The 24,330-nt window shown below is 45.3% G+C and overlaps 1 protein-coding gene across 1 annotated transcript in view; it reads left to right on the top strand.

Annotated features, from left to right (window-relative positions):
* The window catches only part of LOC308607681 (tumor-associated calcium signal transducer 2-like), a gene marked incomplete at its 5' end in the record, with an annotated part of 38,187 nt that overhangs the window by 533 nt on the left and 13,324 nt on the right, over positions 1-24,330 (top strand). The window contains 3 exon segments of the mRNA XM_081219832.1: positions 183-475; positions 572-682; positions 5,785-5,860. Coding sequence (XP_081075958.1) covers positions 183-475; positions 572-682; positions 5,785-5,860 — 480 coding nt within the window.

Raw genomic sequence — 24,330 nt, 5'->3', positions numbered from 1 at the left:
ACACACAAGCTCAGCGGCCATGGCCCACGGGCCCAGCTGACCCGCGGCACGCGGGATCCTCCCGGACCGGGGCACGAACCCGTGTCCCCTGCATCGGCAGGCAGACTCTCAACCACTGCGCCACCAGGGAAGCCCTCAACCTCCTTTTAAGCGCTAACTTCCAGCTCTCTTCCCTTCCGTAGGGCTGTTAGTCAGGAGAATGGCTCTTCCTTCCCAGGCAGGAAGGTGAAAAGCCAAAAGAGGCCTGAACACTCTGCCAGCAGGGACTTTGCCACAGATGATCCAGTGTTGACTCCAGGAGGAAGGAGGCTGGACCCGTCCTCTTTGCCGTCTCCTCTTACGTGCAGCGTAGACCTACCAGCATGTGGTTTCTGGCTTCTAGACAGAGCAGTTCCCAAGCTGGGTGTAAGCACGGGCATCATGCCAACGAGGCCCCAAGCAACAGGTTTTTCAAAATCCCAGTGTAGTGGAAGATGTAATTCTTAGTGAGCCGGGCAAATGTACTGAGTGCCCAGGGCAGGGATGGGTAGGTTTGGAAACGCTGACCTCCTTTGGCTCCTGGCTCCCCCAGACAATGTAATTTGGGCTAAAGTGGTCAAGAGAAAATCCATGATTGGGTTGAAAAGGACTGGGGCCAAGGCCGAGCACCCTGTGTCAAGAGAGGCCAAGATTGCTGTCTCTGGTTGAGATGTCCTATCGGTTGGCTCCTGTGAGTTCCAGGAAGAGGAAGGGAATATAGGTCTCGAGCTCAAGCCTCAACTGAAGCCCTGTGTTTGGACTCACGTTGTTTCTGGGACAGCTAATATCTGCATTTGATAGATTTTAGATCTTGTGTTATTGCAATAACCCTGAGAATCCAGAAGGTCTTAACCATCCAAGAGGCCATCTGGGAGTTGGGGGGTGGGCAGGTAGGGGGAAATCTCTAGGGAGTTTTCTTTACCAAACCCTGCGTGATCCAAGACCTGTAGAAGGTGACCCTGACAGCTGAGAACACCTCCCTTCTAAATCAAATCTCCCTTCCCACTGGCTCTAAGAGGGGCAAGGAGGCTCACTGTGTGTGCATTCAGGTGGGCATTACCCACTCTGAAGATTCATTTGCAGCTAAAACCTCCCCATACCTTCCTCCAGCATGTTATGGACCAACATTTCCGGGGTCTCTCTTTACACCCTGAGCCCAGGCTAACAGACAGATGGCTCTGTTTTTACCACGACCTGCCTCCGTCTTCTAGGGTGAGATCTGGGGAAGGCAGATTTCATTTTCACATCCGTGGATAAGAAATGAAATCGGTAATGAAAACCTGCCTTAAAATGGATTTGACTTGTCCATGCCAAACAGTGGATTATCTCCCCGCAAAGGCAGAAATAACTGGAGTGTTAACTGCTGGATTCAGGTGGATAAGAACACAGTGTAGACAGCCAGGGAACTGAGCTTTGGGGTTGGGGGCAGGTCTTTGATATTCTTTTTGGAGCCAGAATGCCTTGATTAGAATCTCCAACTTCGGGCTTCCCTGGTGGCGCAGTGGTTGAGAGTCCGCCTGCCAATGCAGGGGACACGGGTTCGCGCCCCGGTCCAGGAGGATCCCACATGCCGCGGAGCGGCTGGGCCCGTGAGCCATGGCCGCTGAGCCTGCACGTCCGGAGCCTGTGCTCCGCAACGGGAGAGGCCACAACGGTGAGAGGCCCGCGTACCACAAAAAAAAAAAAAAAAAAAAAAATGTGGTGATGAGTGGGAGGGCCACAGAGAGTCAGGTGGCTGGGACTAAAGGTGGCTTCATGTCCCTAAAGGTTGCGGGGGGGCAGTCATGGAGGAGGAATACAGGGGGCGAGGAAGGGGGTGGGTCAGGAAGAGGCAGGAGTGAACTTCTTCCAAAGCACTATCGGGGCTGATGCGTCCCCTTTGAATGAGGAAGTAATTCAAATAAATGCCATTGAAATCTGTTCTGGAAAATAAGAGATTGCCAGTAGTGGACCACATAGTGGCATATAACAAATCCATGTTTTTTAATACTTTAAACACATCCCAGTTGTATCAAACAGACTGAATATTCACGAGAAGTTGCAATCGGCTAAACCAAATGCCTATAAAGCCCCTCCCTGTCTCCCTCCCTCCCTTTCTTTCCCTGTCTCTGTCTCTCTTTCGTACAGAGGTCATTCCAGCTGGGCAAATACTAGATTGTCAGCCAAGATTTATAACATGACAGTATTTTATAAATGAATCTTTGGGGCATGCAGGGCTTCACACACACCTGGATGACCATTTTTTTCCTGGTGTATATAAAATGGTATCTGCATGTATATAGAGGAAATACTTTCTAAGGAAGAATGAGCAGAACAAACATGAGGGGGGACAACATCAAAAGCAGGAATCCTCAGAGCAGGTTTCGTGCAGTCTGCATATCTATAAATATGTTTATTCCAACAGATCACCCGAAATCTCTTCTCCATGTCCACACATTTAATTTTCTCACCAGATACATACTGTTATAGTCCCCAAAGGCAGGTTTCCTTCCTGTGGCCAATTGTCCAGACATCCTTAATAAACCAATTATATTAAATGATTCCCAATTAATTATGAAAGAGATAAAAAGATAAAGCTAGTTTTTTTTTTCTTTTTTTTTTTTTTTGGCTTCGCTGCATGGCATGCAAGATCTTAATTCCCTGACCAGGGATTGAACCCGTGCCCCCTGCAGTGGAAGCGTGGAGTCGTAACCACTGGACTGCCAGGGAGTCCAAAGCTAGTTTTCAAAAGACAAAAAAAAAAAAAAAAAAAAAAATCGCACTCTAAGGAAAGCATGCCTGATTTCCTGAGCCAAGAGGCCTTAGCCTTCTGTATATCCCTTTGCTTTTGGAAATATCATCTAGTCCAAAATAATATTTCCCATTTATTTATTCAAGAAGTACTTACTGACACCTACTGTGTGCCAGGCACCATTGTTCTAGACACTGAAGATACATCAGTGAATCAAATAGATAAAAATCCTTGCCCTCGTGAGCTTTACATTCTGGTTAAGGAGATGGGTAGTAAATGTGTGAATGTGTGTATGTGCATGTCAGATGGTTTTTGAAAATCTGTGAAAAATTCGGCAGGGAGGCTCGAGTAGCTATAGAGCTGAGTGGGCGGGAGTGTGGGAGTCAGGGTGTGAGCAGAGTGCTGGGAGGTGATGACAGATGACAAGGACTTTGTCACCATTGTAAGGACTGCTATAAGCTACTGGAAGGACTTTTCTTCTGAGGGAGCTAGAGGCCATCAGAAAGTTGTGAGCAGAGCAGGGGCAAGATCTGGCTTATGCTTTAACAGAATCCCTCTGACTGCTGAGTTGTAGGGAGGCGCCAAAAGTGACGGCGAAGAGACCATCAGGAAGCCGTTGCATCATCAGAGCCTGAGACCAGGGGGTGGTGGTGGAGGTGACGAGGGGTTGTCTGATCATGGATGTGGTTTTAAAGGGAGAGGATTTGAAGGCACGAGGGTTTTCTGATAGTTTAGATGTGGCATCAAAGAGGATTCCAAGGTCTGAGGCCTAGACAAATCAGGAAATAGAAATTGATGTTATAGAAAATGGAAGACAATATTACCTGGGCAAAGACTCTATCTCAGGCATCTTGTAAAGTGGTACTTTAGGAAGCATCTGGGTAGTACGTCATGCTGTGATGTCTGCTGTTATCATGTCCCTGATATGATGCCAGGGCTCTCCAGGTGGCAGTAACCTGACATTTGATCATTCATCCAACAAGTGTTTATTGAGTGCTTACTATGTGCTACATACACTTCTAGGTATGGAAAGAAAAGCAGTTTAAAAAACGTTACTCTTCCCATGGAGCTTACATTCAACTGGGAGGGAGCCAACAATAACAAAATAAACAAATATACAGTATGCCAGGTATTGACTGACAGGTAATAGAAAGAAGCACAAAGCCAAGAGTGGGGATGGGAGCTGGGAAGGAGGTGGATTCATTTTCGTAGGGAGATCCCCTTGCTTTCCAAGGTGTAATTTCTTGGGGGCATCCTGACTAAAAAGAGAATGCATTTCTTTTTTTTTAAAATTGAAGTATAGTTGACTTACAATGTTGTGTTTATTTCTCCTGTACAGTAAAGTGGTTCAATTATATATACATTCTTCTTTTGTATTCTTTTCCATTACGGTTTATCATCAGATACCGTGTATAGTTCTCTGTGCTATACAGTAGGGCCTTGTTGTTTATCCGTTCTATATATAAAAGCTTACCTCTGCTAATCCCAACCTCCCACTCCATCCCTCCCCCAACCCCCTCCCCCTTGACAACCAGAAGTCTATTCTCTATGTGCGTGAGTCTGTTTCTGTTTCGTAGATAGGTTCATTTGTGTCATATTTTAGATTCCACATATGAGTGTACCATATGGTATTTGTCTTTCTCTTTCTGACTTACTTCACTTAATATGATAATCTCTAGTTGCATCCATGTTGCTGCAAATGGCATTATTTCATTCTTTTTATGGCCGAGTAGTATTCCATTGTATATATGTACCACATCTTCTTTATCCATTTGTCTGTTAATGGACACTTAGGTTGTTTCCATGTCTTGGCTACTGTGAAGAGTGCTGCTATGAACGTAGGGGTGCATGTATCTTTTTGGATTAGAGTTTTGTCTGGATTTATGCTCAGGAGTGGGATTGCTGGATCATATGGTAATTCTATTTTTAGTTTTAAAAGAGAGTGTATTTCTGAATCACCTACACTGGTGGTCAAAGACTTGTTCTCCCTGCTCCCTCCTTCTGTAGAAGACTGTATTCGTTTCCCGTGGCTGCTATAACAAATCTCCACAAGCTCAGTGGCTTAAAACACCAGAAATATATACTCTCACAGTTCTGGAGGCCAGAAGTCCAAAGTCAGTATCACTGAGCCCAAGCCAGGGGTCAGCAAGGCCACACCCCCTCCGCAGGTTATAGGGGAGAATCTGTTCCTTGCATCCTCCGGCTCCTGGTGGCTTCCAGGTTCCCTAGCTTGTGGCCACATCACTCCAATCCCTGCCTCCCTGGTGTCATTGCCTTCTCTCCTGTGTCAAATCTCCCTCTTCTTCCTCCTCATAAGGATCCATGTCATTGCATTTAGGGCCCACCCAGATTATCCAGGATATTCTTCCTTCATCACGTCTGCAAAGTCTCTTTCCTTTTAAGGTAATGGTTGACAGCTTCCAAGGATTCAGACCTGCTATCTTTGGGGGTCGTTATGCAGCCTAATATAGACTTTACCACAAACCCAGAAAAGAGAACTGAAGGTGATAGTTTCTTTGGCATAACTTTTTCTATGATAATTCATGATTATTTTTGTAAAATAGGTTGCCTTGCCCAGGAAACACAGATGATAATGAGAAAGATGCTTGTTTCTTCATCTTTATGAAATCCACTTTCTATGGGAGCCACACTTTGGAAAAGCTTGAATCAATAAGTAAATGAAAAACTTAAACGTGGTGCTCACGTTTGTATCATGGAAGCAAAACAACAGGCTGCCCCTGTAGTGACGGTTGACCATTCATCCACCCCTTTGTTCACCTGGTAAATATTTACCGCTGCCATGCAGAGCCATGGTGAGGAGCTCAGGCTGGGGGGAGTCACGCAAATCGAAGTTCAAATCCTGGCTCTACCACTTACTAGCTGTGTGACCTTGGGAAGGCTACTTAACCTCTCTGAGCCTGCTTCCTTCTCTGAAAATGGGGCTGTTGTAGGGATTCAATGAGATACAAGGTGGGTCAAGTCCTTCCCCAGGTACATGAGAAAGTGTGCACTAAATATTAATTATTTGCATCCAGTTTTTTCGGACTATGTGAGAGAGAACATGATGGGCCCCATCCCCGCCATCACTGAGTGCCTGCCCCCAACTGGAGGGTAAGTTCTGGGAGAGCAGGGACCTGGGAGTTTTATTCACTGTTTTGTCCCCAGCATCTAGTGCCTGGTACATATTAGGCACTCAGTAAATATTTTTTGAGTGAATGCATGTGTGTATGTGTGTCATGGAGTTTACTAGTTTTACAACTGGAAAATGACCCCAGTGGGCACCTGCTACCACCACCCTCAGCACCTCTGTCTGGGGCCTCCCAAGCTTCAAAGGAAGGAGCAAGTCACTGTTATATCTGCTATAAATGGGGACAAGGAGAAAGGAAAGAGATGAAAATGGAGGTCCTAGGTATCGCCTTATGGCTAGTGCGGTACTAGGGTTAGTTAGACCAGCTTGAAACCCATTCTGGCTTCTGAGCTGGCCCTCAGAAAGGAAAACCAACAACGAAAACAAACCGCTTCTGTCTGTCTGTGAACCTGATCTTTATACCCCGTCTGCAAATATTCCTATCACCCGTAGAAACATAACCAGATTGCAGACTTCTCCAAGAGAGGAGCCCTAGGTTATGTCTGTCTTTACTGGCCTAACCCAGAGCTTTATCCCTTTGACTATATCCATTGTGCATTTTCCATATGCAAAGCATCTAAGTGTGGTAGAGAGACACATAATAGATGCCCATTCACTCATTTATTCAACAAACCTCTTTTGCACACTGACTTGAGCCAGGCACAGGGGTGGGTGCTGGGGATTCCAAGATGCCTTGGAGGATTTCCCAGCCTGGCCAGGGAGACAGAAAATTTTGCAAGTTATTGCAATGAATGTGCTGTGTTGGTGTTAGAAGGTAGAGTGGTAGGCCAGTGGAGGAAATTCTGTCTGGGTGGAAATCAGAGAAGTTTCCTCGGAGGACACTTGAACTGCATCACAAAGAATGAATGCCAGGGGACTTCCCTGGTGGCGCAGTGGTTAAGAATCCACCTGCCAATGCAGGGAACACGGGTTCAAGCCCTGGTCTGGGAAGATCCCCCACATGCCACGGAGCAACTAAGCCTGTGCGCCACAACTACTGAGCCTGCACTCTAGAGCCCGCGAGCCACAACTACTGAGCCCGCGTGCCACAACTGCTGAAGCCCACACGCCTAGAGCCCGTGCTCCACAACAAGAGAAGCCACTGCAGTGAGAAGCCTGCGCACCGCAATGAAGAGTAGCTCCCGCTTGACACAACTAGAGAGAGCCCGCACGCAGCAACAAAGACCCAACGCAGCCAAAAAAATAATAATAAAATAAAATAAGAATGAATGTCAGTTCACCAGGCAGATGGGGGAGGGGGTGGGGAGAAGACATTCCAGGCTGAGGACCCACAAAATGCAAAGTGAATGTCCAAATCAGTTCCAGTGTAGTTTCGGCCCAAATCTTCTGTCCTCTGCGTGCCTGAGACCCCCTGCCTGAACTTCTCTTGCCCCTGCTCTGCAAATCGTGATCTGACACAGTGAAATATGTTCTCCAGGCTGCAGGGTCCTCAGGTCAAGGTAATGGGTCACTAGCCAGCCAGTGCCTCTGAGGAGTGAACCAGGGCCTGAGAATCAAATGTGGGCCCCCCATTTCAGATGAGCAGAGGTAAGGCATGGCGTAAGGCATGTGATGTTTACGTTCAGAAACTGCAAAGCCACTAGCTTGCAGAGTGTCATTACGTCTGCAGGTGGAGGGTAATTTTCCTGTTACTCAAGGACTCCTGATCGGGCTCTGATTGGTCTCTGGGGAATTGTTTTATGACCCAGAGCCAGGCAGCAGATAGATAGGAGATGTGGTTTGCTGGGCAGAAATTTACAAGGCAGGAAATTGCTTCACTGGACACAACCATTCATAAGAAACACCTCTGGGAAGAGGAGCCCAGGCTCCCGGCAGGTCTGCCCCCGGCCGATGTTTACATCAGCAACAACCCGTGTTCCTGGTTACACAATGTGGCAGCGTCACTTTGAGTGGGGGATCTTTGCCCCTTGGAAGAATAAACACATTCCTCGCTCGCAGGGGAATTAGCAGACCTCACAAGACTTTTCAGTGGCTCTCCTGGAGGTCTTAATGTCATAAGAAGGTGACTCTACACATGATTAGCTCTACAACCTAACTTACTCCAGATTCGGTTGCGTTTTCTTTTGCATGGCAGTACAGGCTAAGATGAAGATACTCCAGCACTGAAGGGTGGAAATGGTGACAATCCAGGCAGTTGCCAAAGCCACGCTAGGTTTCTTAGGAACAATCCAGGGGTTTAGGGGTCATTGGTCCGTCTTTGGGGAGGAGGGGACAGGGCTGTGGGTTGTTTAGATACATTCCAAAGCCCACGTTTCCATTGTCCCACCAGCTCTTAGCTGAGTTCTAGAGTCCAGATCTTTCAGAACGAGAGCCATCAGATCTGCACAGGTCATGGGGAGGAAAGATAAAGGGCTGTGGCCAGAGTCTCCAGAACCATGGGGGTCTGTCTGGCAAGTTACTAGAGGCTCCAGCCCAGCACTGTTCAGTAGAATCAAAAGCCACGCCTGGGCCCTACGCCCCCGGCCCCCGCCGCCCCCCCGTAAACCCCATCACAGTCCTGGCCCGGCCAGGGGACCTTCCACAGGCTGCTTCCCCTCCCCAAGGCCTCGGGTTCTGCATCTGTGACATGGGGGAGAGCCTGGTGCCACTTCACGTTGCGCTCGAATGTGGGGATTATATGAAACCATGAATTTCCTCACTCTCAGGCATGTTTGCACACTTAGGTTTTGGTGCATTGTCTCTGGGGCAGTTGGGCGGGTCAGGGGACTCGGAGGGGAATTTCATTCTATGTGTTTTTAACCTTCCTATGAGGAGTTGCAGGCAATTCGCCATGACCCCGACTTAGTTCCGGACCTACTCACTGTGTCCTTGTGCTATTGGGCATGACATCCAAGGCAGGAGGGGTCAGTGGCGGAAGGCCCTGGGCTTGCCCCATCTGAGCTCGTTCTTTTTGCTTCCTGGAGACCATTGCTTTAATTTTGTCTCCCCCTAGCAAGTTCTAAGGCGGCCCAGACCATGTTACTCTTGTTCACCACTGTACCTCCAGTACCTCCTGTAGTGCCTGGTGCATAGTAGATTCTCTATAAAGACTCGTTGAGTGAATAAGCAAATGCATGAGTGAATAAGTGAATTGGTGGCACTTCTTTTAAAAGTTGAAATCCATTGATAGAGTGACTCCATAACAAACCTACTATGGACTTCAGCTTACCTAACTTCTGCGTCATCACGTAAGCAGGCAGCCTTGATTCCTCATGTCCTTGTACAGGTGGAGGAGTTGTGTCAGGGAAAGCAAAGCCTACCAAGGCCATTGCAAGGACAATCCCTAGCCGAGGACCCTTTAGATAATTGATTCATTAAGCATCCATTTTAGTAGTTGTTTTCAGCCCACCTCAGGGTCTCATACTTACCGCCCTGCTTATTCTCTGTGAACGAGGCTGCAAAAGGATTTAGAGCCACTGCCTCTAGACATTTGAAGGATAGGCTTACTGGCCTCCTGATCTCCAAACTCTGCTGGAGGCACCAGGATAAACCCAGAGGTGAAGGGATGATCCCACAAGGTCAGACTGGAGGAACGTGTGGACAGGGCAGCCTAGGACAGGCCTAGAGGAGTGTTTGGGGATCAAGGTCATGGGCCATGCAAGTGTATTATAGGCCCACTTTGGGTTGGAACATGTGTATGGGCCTGATGTCCTAAAAGGCATGCTTCTTCTCAAAGTGGGGTACAGGGCGATGAGTCGGGGGGTCCAAGAAGCCACGGGAAAGATCGTTTGTCTTCGTGGAGCATCCATTTTATTCAGAGATAAGTAATTTTAACTGCATTTTTATATCAAAGCACATTGATAGGTCGTGGTAGAAAATACAAATTTTACATGCATTTTTAAGATCAAATATGGGTCTTCAAAGAAATGTCCTGTTTGCAGTGATCTAAAACCTCAGGCTCCTTGAGAAATGTGACATTCACTCTTCTCTGCCACATGGTACTTGAATAGAACAGTTTCAGAAGCACTGGCTTAAAAGAGTCAAGAAGAAAGTGCCACCCACTCACAGTGCCTCTACTGTCCACGCACGCTGCTAGACCCCCAGTCCATGCAGTGAAGGTCCCCTTGACGAGACAATGGCATTGGTACAGCAATGGCCCCTCACATTATCTGGCCCCCCTGGGACCCCAAGAGATCAACTTGCTGTCCTCCTTCTCCCAGGTTCTCGGAGATGTAAGCGGAGGAGTTACAACCCTGCTGTCATTTTCTCTCTTCCTGGTGGCCAGCACAGGTGTGCTGAGCTGTGTTGGGATGGCCCGAGCTCCAGACAAGTGCCTCCATCTCCTTCCTTCCTTCCTCCTGAGGGCGGTGGCAGCTCTGGCCTCAACTCCCTGGGGAGCCCAAACCAAACAGCACGGACACAGCTAAAAAGTGTGGCTCCGGTTGGAGTCCCCGTGGGGACACGTTTCACTTCCATGGTTCCCAGGACTAAATGGTTGAGAACTCCTTCCCAAGTAAAGACACTACTTTTTTATTCATATTTTTGAGACAAAGTCACATAGGGAAAAGCTAGATGTGCAGATAATTGGTAAGTCGTTAGCTCCACTCTGGAATATACAGAGATCCACAGCGAATGGGTTTCTGGGTCTGGGGGTATCCACTGTAAGTTTACTTTTTGGGAAACTTTGGTTACCAGATTCCCTGGGGTCTCCAGCCCCATCTCCTTCCTCTGACCTCCTGGCAAGTGAAGCTTCTCTGGGTCTCTCTGACTCTAGCGTAAACCCCTGTGAGTGGGAATGGTGTCTCATTCACCTTTGTACCCGCTACTGCTTAGCGGAGTCGCTGCACAGAAGACGCCCTCAATAAATATTTGCTAGTGATGAGTATGACAGCATTAGGCTGTCATTTACCAAATATTTATGTTCTGTGCAGTCTGCTGGGCATAGGGATTCAACGATGAATAAGACAAAATCTCTTCCCTCAAGCGGCTCATGGCTTAGTAGGGAAGGCTAATAGGGACTAGGACCAGTGCACGACAGAGTAGGGAGCAAACTAAGTGGCATCAGCCTCCGCCCACACACACACTGCATCCCCAGACAAGGGGGGTGCGGCCTGCGCTCTAGCCAGTGGCCTCAGCAGCTAAACTGAGGACTTCTTTTTTTTGTATAAATTTATTTATTTTTGGCTGCGTTGGGTCTTCGTTGCTGCACGCAGGCTTTCTCTAGTTGCGGCGAGCGGGGGCTACTGTTCATTGCGGTGCACGGGCTTCTCATTGCGGTGGCTTCTCTTGTTGCGGAGCACGAGCTCTAGGCGCGCGGGCTTCAGTAGTTGTGGCGCACAGCCTTCAGTAGTTGTGGCTCGCGGGCTCTAGAGCGCAGGCTCAGTAGTTGTGGCACACGGGCTTAGTTGCTCCGCGGCAGGTGGGATCTTCCCAGACCAGGGCTCGAACCCGTGTCCCCTGCACTGGCAGGCAGATTCCCGACCACAGCAACCATCAAGAAAGTCCCTGAAGTGAGGCCTTCTAAATCCATTGAGGTGGGCTCGGCCTCCTGCAGCTAAAGTCATGGGGGACCAAAAGGAAGGTCACGTCTGAAGGTGGGCTTTTACAATCACAAGAATGCCCAGAGAGGGCTGGGCTAGAGGTGACCTCTGCATCACCCTGTAGGAAAGTGAGGCCAGGCTAACACCTGTTGAGACAGGTAACTCCCATTTGCCCATTGTCCCATGTTTGCAGAGGAGGAGCAGGGGGCTCTGGGGAGTGAGAGGGGATGGGTCACAATCAGGTGAGCCTCCTTTGGACGGCACCACAAGCATTAGCACGGAGATAGGGTGGCCGTCCTGGAAGGATTTATAACTCCAGATTTCAAGGTCTTATCGTAAACAAGCTCTTTCTCAATCTCAACATGTGGGGGGGGTGGGCGGAGGGGAGGGACGGACCAGATGGAGCGGTGTTGGAGGTGAGACTGTAGCAGAAATGTGTTCCTTTGCTTGTAGCAGAAGAGGGCCATTTAGGAGGGAAAGAAGGAGACAGAAATGGAGCTGTTCGTGGTTAATCGTACATAGGACATTGAACTGGTTAATAATAATGGTTAATTCCTTGTCTCATTCCCTGTGGCCCAGGCCTGAAAGGTTACAAACATGCTTTGGGAACCCTAAGGCAAGCCCTGAGAGCCAGCCCAGTGGGAGCATTATGTTACCCAGGTTTCTAGAGACTTCTCCCCCGGACCTCCCACCAGGGTTCCTCACCCAGTGCATTTTATTGCTTGCAGGAGGGGCTGGAGGGCAGAGCTTCTGAGGCAGGAACACAGCAGCGCTGCCCCTGGGGGAAGGCAAACTGCCCCCTGCGCTGCTTTGGGGATGGGGGAGAAAGGGTGAGGCACGGTGCGGAGACCCAGGGAAGCAGTTGGTGGAGGATGAGAAGGGAGGAGGAGATGGATCCTCAGGTGGGACCCTCAGGCCTGTGGCTACTGAAGGCACCAGGGCTGCCTTTGTCACCTCTTTCTTCCAGTCTCCCCTTGCCGTTCATTCTTACCTGATGCCACCTGAAAAGAAACAGCGCCCGAGGGAAACAGCACACTCTGCCAGCCGCCCTGCGCCACGCCCCCGTGGCCCACCCTGAATGGAGGGGGCTAGGTGTTCCCTTCCGTCGCAGGCTCAGCAGGAGTTGAAAGCTGTCCCTGGGAGGACCCCCGGGCAGGCCTCCCTCCTCCTGCTTCTCCTGAGAGACATCAAACACCCCAGGCCTGGCTGGCTGGGCGGAGTTAACAAACACAGCCCGGCTTGGGGGAGGCTCACAGCCCTCTCCTTCAGGCTCCCCACTCCAGCCTGAGCAAATCCCCCCTGGGACTTCAAAGCCAGCTGCTTGTTTGCCCGGCCACAGGGCAGCAACAATGCTTTCCCTTTTGACCTACAAAAGCATCGCTGCTGAAGGACGGCTGGCCTGGGCGCCGACCTGGAACACGGATCCCTGCTTAGGGGGCTGTGAGGTGGGCACTCCTGGCAGTCTGAGACCAGGGAATAGGAACTGTGTCCCCAGGCCCCTGGGCGAACCTCTGGAAAGAGTGCCCCGGCCGGGACTCAGTTCAGAGAAGGCAGGCTCCACCCCACCACAGCAGAGCATAACTGGTCACAGCAGGGCATAACTGGTCACAGCAAGGCACCGGGGAATGGAGACCACAAGCCCGTGAACTTGCTGCTCCCCCGAAGGCCACCCTTGTTTCCAGGGCCTGCTCATCACCAATGTGGTGGTGCAGTGAGTGTGCTTGTCTGGGCCAGGTGTGTGTGTGCCCACACACAAGCATGTGCACAGGAATGTACATGTCTCAGTGATCCCAGCCGCCACCCACGGTTCTCTAGGAACCATGCCCTTGACTCATATTCTGAAAACAAATTCTTTTTTTTTTTAACATTTTTAAATTTATTTATTTATTTATTTTATTTATTTATTCTTGGCTGCGTTGGGTCTTCGTTGCTACGCGGGCTTTCTCTAGTTAGGGCGAGCGGGGGCTTCTCTTTGTTGTGGTGTGTGGGCTTCTCATTGCGGTGGCTTCTCTTGTTGTGGAGCACGGGCTCTAGGCATGTGGGCTTCAGTAGTTGTGGCTCACGGGCTCAGTAGTTGTGGCTCATGGGCCCTAGAGCGCAGGCTCAGTAGGTGTAGCGCAGGGGCTTAGTTGCTCCGCAGCATGTGGGATCTTCCCAGACCAGGAATCAAACCCGTGTCCCCTGCATTGGCAGGCAGGTTCTTAACCACTGCGCCACCAGGGAAGCCCTGAAAACAAATTCTTATGCTTGATCTAAAAGCAAGAGTAGAAATGGTGTATGAGAAGCAGTAAATTTTTAATAGCAAAAATTATAAAACCTTATTCAAAAGTATATTTTATTGAAGTATAGTTGATTTACAATGTTGTACAGAATTGTAATTCAATGAAAGGTGTACAGCAAAGTGATTCAGTTATACATCTATATATATTTATATCTATATCTATATCTATATTCTTTCTCAGATTCTTTTCCCTTATATATTATTACAAAATATTGAGTATAGTTCCCTGTGCTATACAGTAGGTCCTTGTTGTTTATCTTATATATAGTAGTGTGTGTATGTTAATCCCAACCTCCTAATTTATCCCTCCCCCGCCCTTTCCTTATGGTAACCATGAGTTTGTCTTCTTTTTTTGAATTTTATTTATTTACTTTTGGCTGAATTGGGTCTTCATTGCTGTGCGCGGGCTTTCTCTAGTTGCAGAGAATGGGGGCTACTCTTTGTTGTGGTGCACGGGCTTCTCATTGTGGGGGCTTCTCTTGTTGTGGAGCACAGGCTCTAGGCGTGCAGGCTTCAGTAGTTGTGGCTCATGGGCTCAGTAGTTGTGGCTCACGGGCTCTAGAGTGCAGGCTCAGTAGTTGTGGCACACGGGCTTAGTTGCTCCATGGCATGTGGGATCTTCCCGGACCAGGGCTCGAACCCGCATCCCCTGCATCGGCAGGCGGACCCCCAACCACTGCGCCACCAGGGAGGCCCCCCTGAGATCCTTTCTGATAGTCACGTGTAGGGGTGGATGGTAACCCCACTGAACCGGGTGACATAAAGCTGAGCAGGGCACCGTGACCCCTGCTTCCCCATCCCTTCCGATGGCCCTGCCATCATTCCTTAAGAAGGTTTTAAAAAAATCATGAGATTTCTGGTTTCGTGTAAGAAATTGAATTGTAGCTCTATAATCAAAAATGTCAAAGTACCAATGCTTTGAAATTTGAATTGTATCCTGTCCTGGGACAGCAGTCCCAAGTGACTTCACCCACCCCTGACCAACCAGGTGTTTCCTGGTAGTCCGTTGGCAGACTCCAAGCTGCAGGTGTTGCCTTATTTGTCTCCACAACAGAGTAGATTTCTGTCCTGGTTGCCTCCCCACAGACTTGGCTCTGACCTAGACCTAGAGAGCTCCAAAGTGCTCAGGAGAGGGTATAGGAGATGGAAGAAAAAGGAAAACCTAGCATGGCTGCTGGCCTAAATGATGAGTAATTCAGGACAACTGCTCCTTGCATTTTCCAAGTCCAGACCTCACACTATATGGAGAGCAAGCTTTAGCACGTTTATAGATGGTTGATTATGAAGTAGGAACACAAATGATTAAATTTAGTGATATATATATATATAAATTTAGTGAGATATATAATATATATATATATATAAATTCCTGCCTTCAGGACTCTTTTCTTCTATTTTTTAAAATTAATTAATTAATTTATTTATTTATTTATTTATTTATGGCTGTGTTGGGTCTTCGTTACTGTGCACAGGCTTTCTCTAGTTGTGGCGAGCGGGGGATATTCTTTGTTGAGGTGCGTGGGCTTCTCATTGCAGTGGCTTCTCGTTGCAGAGCACAGCCTCTAGGTGCGCGGGCTTCAGTAGTTGTGGCACGCAGGTTCAGTAGTTGTGGCTCACGGGCTCTAGAGCACAGGCTCAGTAGTTGTGGTGCACGGGCTTAGTTGCTCCGTGGCATATGAGATCTTCCCAGACCAGGGCTCAAACCTGTGTCCCCTGCATTGGCAGGCAGATTTTTAACCACTGCACCACCAGGGAAGTCCCTTTTCTCTCTTTTAACATACAAATAACACATTTTCAGTAATGTAGTTCAGATGAAAAATGTGTGGGCTTAGCTAACCCTAAACTTAAGTCAGCAATGTGCCATAGTTGCTAAAAAGACAAAATTCTAGACTGCATCAGTGGTGTGTCTGATAACTGTCCAGATCATGGAACATAAGAGTCCCACTTTGTTTGCAGTCAGACCCCACCCTAAAGTCTGAGCATCGCTTTTCAAAAGGGACATGCATCAATTAGAAAGCATTGAAAAGAGAATAATCAGGATAAATGAAAAGTCTGGAAACTATCTCATTCAGACAATAGCAAATATCCTAGAAATGAATTGTCTCAAAGGGAAGACCTAAGGAGAACAGATACATGGACAGGTGTTATGGACAGGAGAAAACACACTGCTCTCTGGACCAGTGGGCAGATTGTGGATCCATGTGAGAATTATTCAAATGTTTGACAGTGAGGTGAACCCACCCTGGCAGTTGGTAAAGGCTGGAGGATGATCTCTCAGGGATGTAGTATAGGCGGAACTCATTAAAGAGGGGGTTGGATAAGATAAGAAACCATTCAACTCTAAAAGTCTATGAATCTGTAAAAAAAACTATAAGTAGGCCAAGTCTTCTGTTTAGGCAAAACAGAATATCTGCCTAAAACTCCCACTATTAGAGTCATTTAATTGAATAAAGGCATTGTTTGCTCTGGAATATCTCTTTTTAAATGCAATATATTATCTGAGAAAGGTGACACATTAGCACAAATAGATACCTAGAAGGAAAATCATGGAAATAGCATTCAACTGGGAATCAGATTTGGGGTTGAATCTCCCACTCATTAACTGTGTGGTCTTAAGCAAGTTATTTACCTCATTGAGTTGCTGTTTGTTCATCTATTAAAAGAGAATAAAAACACCTATTCTCAAACACCAAAGACATTTTGCTGGTACAGATCTAGTAGGTACAACATAGCTCTAGAGCCAGTAGTTCTGATGACATATCACAGTTCAGGTGGTATGTTCCTTTGACTAACAGCTATCAGTTTTTACCACTTACATTCAATATTTTACTGGATAGCCCAGACAAAACATTAAGGCAAAAACAAACAAACAAGCAAAAAGTATAAGGATTGGAAAGGAAAAAAATTAATTTGCTGCTATTTGTTGACAATATGATTGTCTTCATAGAGAATCCAAGAGAATTTGTAGGTAAATTATCAGAATTATTAAAAGAATTGTGCAAGGTTGCTGAATTCAGGATCAGCATACCAAAAAAATCAAAAGCATTCCTATATGCCTGAAAAAACTAATTAAAAAATGTAAATCTTTAGGAGTTTCTGTCACCATATCCACAAAAACTAAAAGGTATTGGTAGTGGATCTAATAAAAGTGTTGATCCATATGGAGAAAAATAAAATTTTATTGACTGACAGAAGGCCTAAATAAATAGAGCAATATACCATGTTCATGGATGGGAAAACCCAATATTATTTATTTATTTAGGAGAGACACCCTCTCTCTCCTTTTAAAAAATATTTATTTATTTATTTTATTTTATTTATTTATTTGGTTGCACCAGGTCTTAGTTGCGGCAGGCAGGCTCCTTAGTTGCGGCTTGCAGGTTTCTCAGTTGCAGCACGTGGGCTCCTTCATTGCGGCTTGTGGGTTCCTTAGCTATGGCTTGCCAGCTCCTTAGTTGCTGCAGGCTCCTTAGTTGTGGCATGTGAACTCTTAGTTGCAGCATGCATGTGGGATCTAGTTCCCTGACCAGGGATCGAAGCTGGGCCCCCTGTATTGGGAGCACAGAGTCTTAACCACTGTGCCACCAGGGAAGTCCCCCAATATTATATTTTGATCCCAAATTACTCTATAAATTCAATGCAATTCCAATAAAAATACCAACTTGGCTGTATCTGTGTATAGGAAACTTACAAAGCTAATCTTAAAATACGAGAGACAAGAGGCAAGAATAGTTAAGACAATCTTGAAGAAGAAGGAGAAGGCATTTGCCTTACCACATGTAAAAAACTTTTAATAAAGCTATAATAACTTAAATGGTATGATTTTGACACACAGAGAGATAAATAGCTCCAATGGAATGGAATAGAGAGCTCAGAAATAGACCCATGAATATGAGAATTTGGTATATTACAGAAATGGCATCACAGGTCACTGGGAAAAGGATGGACAATTCAATAAATGGTGCCAGAGCAATTGATTATCAAAATGGAAAAATAAAATAAAATTAGCTTCCTACCTCACACTATATATAAAGAGCAACTTAAAGCCTTTGATGTAAAAAGACAAAATTTTAAAGCTTTTAGAAGAAAATATTGGAGAATAGTTTTGTGCCCTTGGGGGTGGGGCAGGATTTCTTAGGTAAGACCCCCAAAGCACAATACTATAAAGGATAAATTTGACTATATTAAAATGAAGGTTTAATACATTAAATAGGTTTAATGTATTAATTATATTAAAATGGAAAAAACACCACAAACAAGGTTAGAAGTCAAACCACAGAGGGGAAGAAAATCTTTACAATGAACGCTACTAACAAAGGATGAGTTCCAGATTATATAAGGAATTCTAACAAATCAATAAGAAAGAGACCAACAACCTAAGAGAAAAATGTTCAAAGAATATGAACAGGTCATAGAAATGGAAACCCAATGGGTAAAGAATATATGCAAAGGTACTAGACCTCACTAATATTTGAGAAATGTAACTTAAAATCACAATAAGAGAGACTTTTGTCATCAGTAAGATGACAGGAAAGATTCTTCTTACAAAAGGCATAAACTCACAAGGATAAAGAGAAAGGAAAAGGAGACTACAGCAAATTTTGGAAATTTTGGAAGCTGGAAAGCAAATAATTGAGAGATAACTGACTCAGTAAACCTAAGAAAGCTGAATCCCAATCCAGAAGTGGAGAAAGCTGGGAAATAACCCATGTTATTCTACCAAGTACTTCAAACAATGAGGATGAGTAAATATGGAGTGAAATATATCTAGATCAGATGGAAATCTTTAAAAAGCCAATAGGTTCCCAGATTTTTTCCCCTTGCTTCATGCAGCCAGGACTTTGAAGAGAATAAAAGAGAGAGTCTCTGGAAAAGAAAACAACAGACAAAGCTGAGGGCAGGTTATTATATGGAGAACAAGAGGATTAAGTACATGTTCACATACCAAATGCTGGTGAAGTGAAGGAAGCGTTTACCCTCCAGGAAGGAGATTGGGCAATGCTTCCCTAGGGATTCTGACTAGTCCAAGAGAAAAAGCTTAACACTTCTGACATCAGGGGTTCACCCAAGGAAATGGCACAGCCAGGTAAATCTACAGTGAGCCCCATAACAGGCAAGCCCTACTCTCAAGTTCAGAGCTTTCAATCAGTTTTTAAGTTGCCCATATTTAAATATCAGAGAGCATCCAAGAATCACCAGACTCCTAAGGAAGACCTCTAACATGAACAATAGCGGCCAAAACAAACAGGAAAAAGCAACCTGGAAAAAACAGATTCTATTCAGGAAAAGGAAGCTAAAAGCAAATAAACAAACAAAATATAAACAAATGAAAAAGATTATAATGATTATTCTAAAGAGGTAAGCGTAGATAGTACATCCATAAAACAAGAGCAGGAAACTGTAAAAGGAACTTTCAGACAATTTAAAAAAACAAAAAATTAGAAATTTTAAATATATACGATAACATCAATGGAAAACTTAACGAATGAGTTGGAAAATAAAGTTGAAAAAATTCCCAGAAAGTTGAATAAAAAGACAAAGAAAAAAAAAAAGATGGAAGAGAAAATAAAATAAGAGGACCAATCCAGGAGGTCTAATATCTGAGTAATGGGAGTTCCAGAAAGAGAGAACAGAGAAAACAACAGAGAGGAAATTCTCAGATAAACAATCCAAGAAAAATTTCTTAGAAGTAAAACATGACTTTCCAGGTGGAAAGAGCCCACCAAGTATCTAGCATATTAATGAAAACAGATCCGTCCACACAGACAAATTATTATCAAACACATAAAAACACAGAATGGATTCAAACAAACTTCAGAAAAGTGGTTACTTCTGAAGGATGAGAGGTGAAGAATAGGAGTGGGGAGGGATGCAGAGTGGGTTGCAACCAAATCTGTAAACTTTATTCAAAACAAAAAAACTGAAAATGGCAAAATGTTAACATTTATTAAATATAAGTGATGATATATGAATATCTGTAATAATCTCTGGACTGTTCTGTATATATTTTATAGTTAAAATATAAATGCAATGGGGCTCAGGAAAATATATAAGGATAACCATAAAGGCCTTATTCACAACAGCTAAAAACTGGAAAAAAAATCAAATGTCCATCACAGGAAAATGGATAAGTCATGGTATATTCATACAATGGAGTGGTATTCAATTAAAAAAAGGAATGAATTACTGATACATGAACAATGTGAATGAATCTCAAAAACATGTTTAACAAAAGGAGGCAGATACAAAAATGTGTGGCATCTGGCAACAGGTAAAATGAAACTAGGGTGATGGAAGTCACAATTGCCTAGCAAGGAGAAGAGGAAGACTGGGGGGGTTGAATGGAAAGGAGCAAGAGGAAACTTTCTGGGGTGATATAGCTGTTCCTTACCTAGTTTTGAGTGGAGGTTACATAAGTATATACAATTATCAAAACTCACTGAACTGAACATTAAGATCTGCATTTTATTGTCTGTAAATTATACTTCAATAATGAATGAATGAATGAATCAATCAATCAATCAATTGGAAAGGAAAGGTGGCAAAAAGGAACTTCAAAATTATGTTTTGGATAGAAGCTCATATCACTCTGTGATCCTGTGGTGTCCATAATGTAAATCCCCACTCTGGGGTGGGAGAGCCAATGTTCATACATGATCTAGGTCTCTTTTGTATTTTCATCTTTTTATCTGCTCTGGAGTCCACGTGCAGTGGTACCAGAGTGATGGTCTGCTTCAGAACTCTGGGCAGAGCTAGGCAAACTGATTCTATTCAACTACACGAAAGTTAGAAAGAAAATTCACAGAACTCAGACCTCATCTTGGCCAACCTCCATCTGATCCATGAATGTCCTACCCAACATCCCTGACAGAGGGTAAGCCAGTCTAATGCTTGACCCTCTGCAGAGGCAAAGAGCTCCCTTCTTCCCAATAATAATAATAACAAGAACAACTGCCCTTTACTGAGTGCTAACTGTGCCCTGCACTGTTCTAAGCCCTTTGCATGTATTGACCCAAATCAGCTCCTTCCAAATTTGGCCAGGCCTTCAGAAGAAGGTTCAGACAGGACTCCAAAATGTCCCTCCGATCCTCACAGGTCTCTTAACTAAGGGGGAATGAGAATTTTCATCTTGGAATGGGTTGCCCATGGAGATGATAAGAGAAGAAAGAGTCAGTATTCATTGTGTTATGTGTTTATCACCATGAACACAGTCTATGCTGGGCTCTGAAGAAATAGCAATAGTAATAGTTAACATTTATTGAAGCATATGCTCAATTTACATGCATTTACCTCACTTAATCCACATAACAACCCTGTTTTTCTACAGATGAGCAGTTTGCTGCTTTGAAAGATTAAGTAATAATCCTAAGGTCCCAGAGCTAGTAGGCAGCATTCTAGCTCAGGCTGTCTGACCCAGAGGCTGAGCTGTTAACCAGTCTGCACAAGTTTTCAAAGTTAATATGTTTCTGAGAAGAGTGTCATGGAAAACATCTCTGGACCAGGAGGGAGAAGACCTGAGCTGTACTCCCTCCTCTATGCTTTCCTCTGTGAGTTTGAGCAAATGGCTTTCCTCATTTCTGTACGTCTGAAACAAGATGAAACTAGATGACCCCTGAAGCCCAGGCCTAACTCTAATCATGTATGATCCAAGCTAAAAGTGTCTATAATCCTTTCCCATCTTATGAATGTGCCCAGCATAACACTTCCTGGGGCATCCAATTAACATACAGAGATAGTGATGATGGAGAAGAAGAAGGAGAAGGAGAAGGAGAGGAAGAGGAAGATGAGGAGGAAGAAGAAGAAGAAGAGGAAGAAAAAGAAGAGGAAGGAGAAGAAGAAGGAGAAGGAGAGGAAGTAGAGGAAGATGAGGAGGAAGAAGAAGAGGAAGAAAAAGAAGAAGGAGAAGGAGAAGAAGGAGAAGAAGGAGAAGAAGAAGGAGAAGAAGAAGGAGAAGGAGAAGAAGGAGAAGGAGAAGGAGAGGAAGAGGAAGATGAGGAAGAAGAAGAAGAGGAAGAAAAAGAAGGAGAAGGAGGAGAAGGAGAAGGAGAAGGAGAGGAAGAAGAGGAAGATGAGGAGGAAGAAGAAGAGAAAGAAGAGGAAGGAGAAGAAGAAGAGAAGAAGAAGAAGAGGAAGATGAGGAAGAAGAAGAGGAAGAAGAAGAAGGAGAAGGAGAAGAAGAAGGAGAAGGAGAAGGAGAAGAAGAAGAGGGAGTAGAGGAAGATGAGGAGGAAGAAGAAGAAGAAGAGGAAGAAAAGAAGGAGAAGAAGGAGAAGGAGAAGAAGAAGAAGAAAAAAAGAGAATGAGAATGAGAAGGTAAAGGAAGGAGATGAAGAAGAAAAAGAAGAGGAAGAGGAGGAGGAGGGGAAGAAAGAAGAGGAGGAGGAAGAAGAAATGCATAAATGAATGAATGAGTGAAGTGGAATCCTCATCATTTTCCTTTGCAGAAGGCTGTCCCTGGTCAGCTCTTCCTAGAAAAGGAAAGAAGGTTCTTGTCTCACTTGCTTTTCACCAGTTGGCCTCAAATCTCAGGGCATAAAAAACTAAAGCCAGCTCCAACCCCAGCGCTTTCCCTCAAGGCCCAGCTGTAGGCTAGAAGCAGAAAGTGAATATGTGAAGAGTGGCCAATTAGTTCCCTGAGTGCCCTCCTGACCTCTGACCCCTGCTGGGCCACCCCATCCATTAGCTGTCCTCTTCCCCCTCCACCTTCCTCTCTCTCAGTTTGAATCGCTGTCCCGCCATTCTCTTTCAGCAAAGAAACATGCTCAGGCATTCAGCCAGCCGCTGCCACTTTCTGTTCTTTTGTCTCCTCCCTCTGTTGCCCTTGTCGCTAACCTGGTCACCACTACTTGACCCTACAGCTGGGCGCTCTCCCCTTCCTGGGGTGGGGAGGGGCAGTAATCGGAGGCAGGGCTTGCTGGGAAGAAGAAGGCGAGCTCTTGCTTTTCCTTTCACTTGGGTTTCATTCCACAAACTTGAATTTTAGTCCTACTCCTCAATGCAAGAAAGTCCCTGTAATGCTTTCTCTGGGCTGATGATTTCTTTCAAAGGCAAGCATTTTGAAAAGTCCATGTGGGCGAAGGCAGTAGTATGTTCGAGATGTTGGCTATTCCTCTATGTGGTTGGAAAAAAAAAAAAAAAAAAAAATATATATATATATATATATATACATTCCATTGATGGGGAGGGGAAAGGCTAGTTCAAGATTATGGGTGTGTGAGTACATATCTGTGAAAAAATACACACCAATCATCAAAAGAGGAAAACAAACTACTTTATTGCACCTGGAAAAAATCTGCCAAGTGTTGATTACATTCACTAACTCTTTAGAAGTCTAGCTCAGAGAGCAAAGGAGCTGGTGAGTGAGTTTATTAGAAAAGGGTGTAAGCACTTGGGATTCAGAGCCATTAAATCCAGGTCCTGCCACTTGCCAATTACACACATCATCTCATTTAATCCTCATAATAGGCGTGAAGTAGATATTATTAGCAATTATCTCCATTTTACAAATAGAGAAATGAAGGCTAAGAGAAATCAAATTATTTGTTCAGGATTGTATACATGATAAATGTCAGAGAAGGAATGTGAATGAGGTCTATATGACTCCAGAGTTTTTAAAAGCTGTGCCGTATTTCCTCCAAGTTATAATGTACCTAAGTTATTAAATCTTAATGAGCTTCGGTTTCCTCACCTGTAAAACAATCATCTGTAAAGCACCTAACAGTAATGCCTAACAACTCCTGAATGCTTTCTATATGCCAGGCATTTTCTAAATGCCAGCATACCTTATCTCACTTAATTCTCACAAAGTCCTAATGAATAGGAACTATTTTTATCCCCATTTTACAAGAGAAACTGAGGCTTAGCGGTGTGAAGAAACAAACCCAGATCGCACACGGCTATTAAGTAGTGGAGCTAGGATTCTGATTTGAGCCTGTTCAGCGCCAGAGCCCATGCTCTATCCACTTTCCACTCTGGGACAGCTGCCTCGGGAGGGCCTACTGAGAAAGATACGGTGTATACACAAGAGCGTTCCAGGAATGTAGGGAAAGCTGAGGGTGACAGGGACAGCTTTATGGAGGATGTACAGGAGATTCACTCGACGGAAATTCACTTTAATGCCAGAAAGGCTCAGAAATACATCTGTTTCGTAAAGTGAGGTACATACCTAATTAGGTACCAGTGTTTATGCTGAAGAAGAGAGCAGAGTCCTTGTCATAACCACGTCCTCTCAATAGTAAGGCAGGTGCCGTGTCTTACTCATCTTGGTCCTAGTTCCCCCCTCCCGCCCCCTCCCACTTCAACAGCATCTAGAATGGTGCCTTGCACCTAGTAGGCACTCGCTTGATAGATATTTACTAAATGAATAAGTGAATGATACCTCAGGAAGGATTTGGTTGGGGGTAAACAGCTTTCCTGGTCTGGGGCTGCTGCAGCCCTGCAGCTGGAAGACCCTATTCTCTCTCATCTTTCTCCCTGTAGCTCCCTGGCAAGCCCACAGGCTGCATGATAGGGGGCCCACCCTACCAGAGATGATTTATGGCTCTTTGTTATACAGACCCTTTCACATTCCTCCCCCATCTTCTTTCTGCAGTCAATGAATCATGATATTCAAATCAAACTTTGGGTAGTGAACTATGGCTCACAGTCTTGAAGACAATTGTTCAGGACACGCAGACAACAGACTTAGTATTGA

The sequence above is a fragment of the Mesoplodon bidens genome (genome assembly GCF_964165515.1).
Source record: "Mesoplodon bidens genome assembly, chromosome: 19".
Lineage (NCBI taxonomy): Eukaryota > Metazoa > Chordata > Mammalia > Artiodactyla > Ziphiidae > Mesoplodon > Mesoplodon bidens.
The sequence above is the reverse complement of the archived record's forward strand: the minus strand, read 5'-3'. Positions and strand labels throughout refer to the sequence as shown.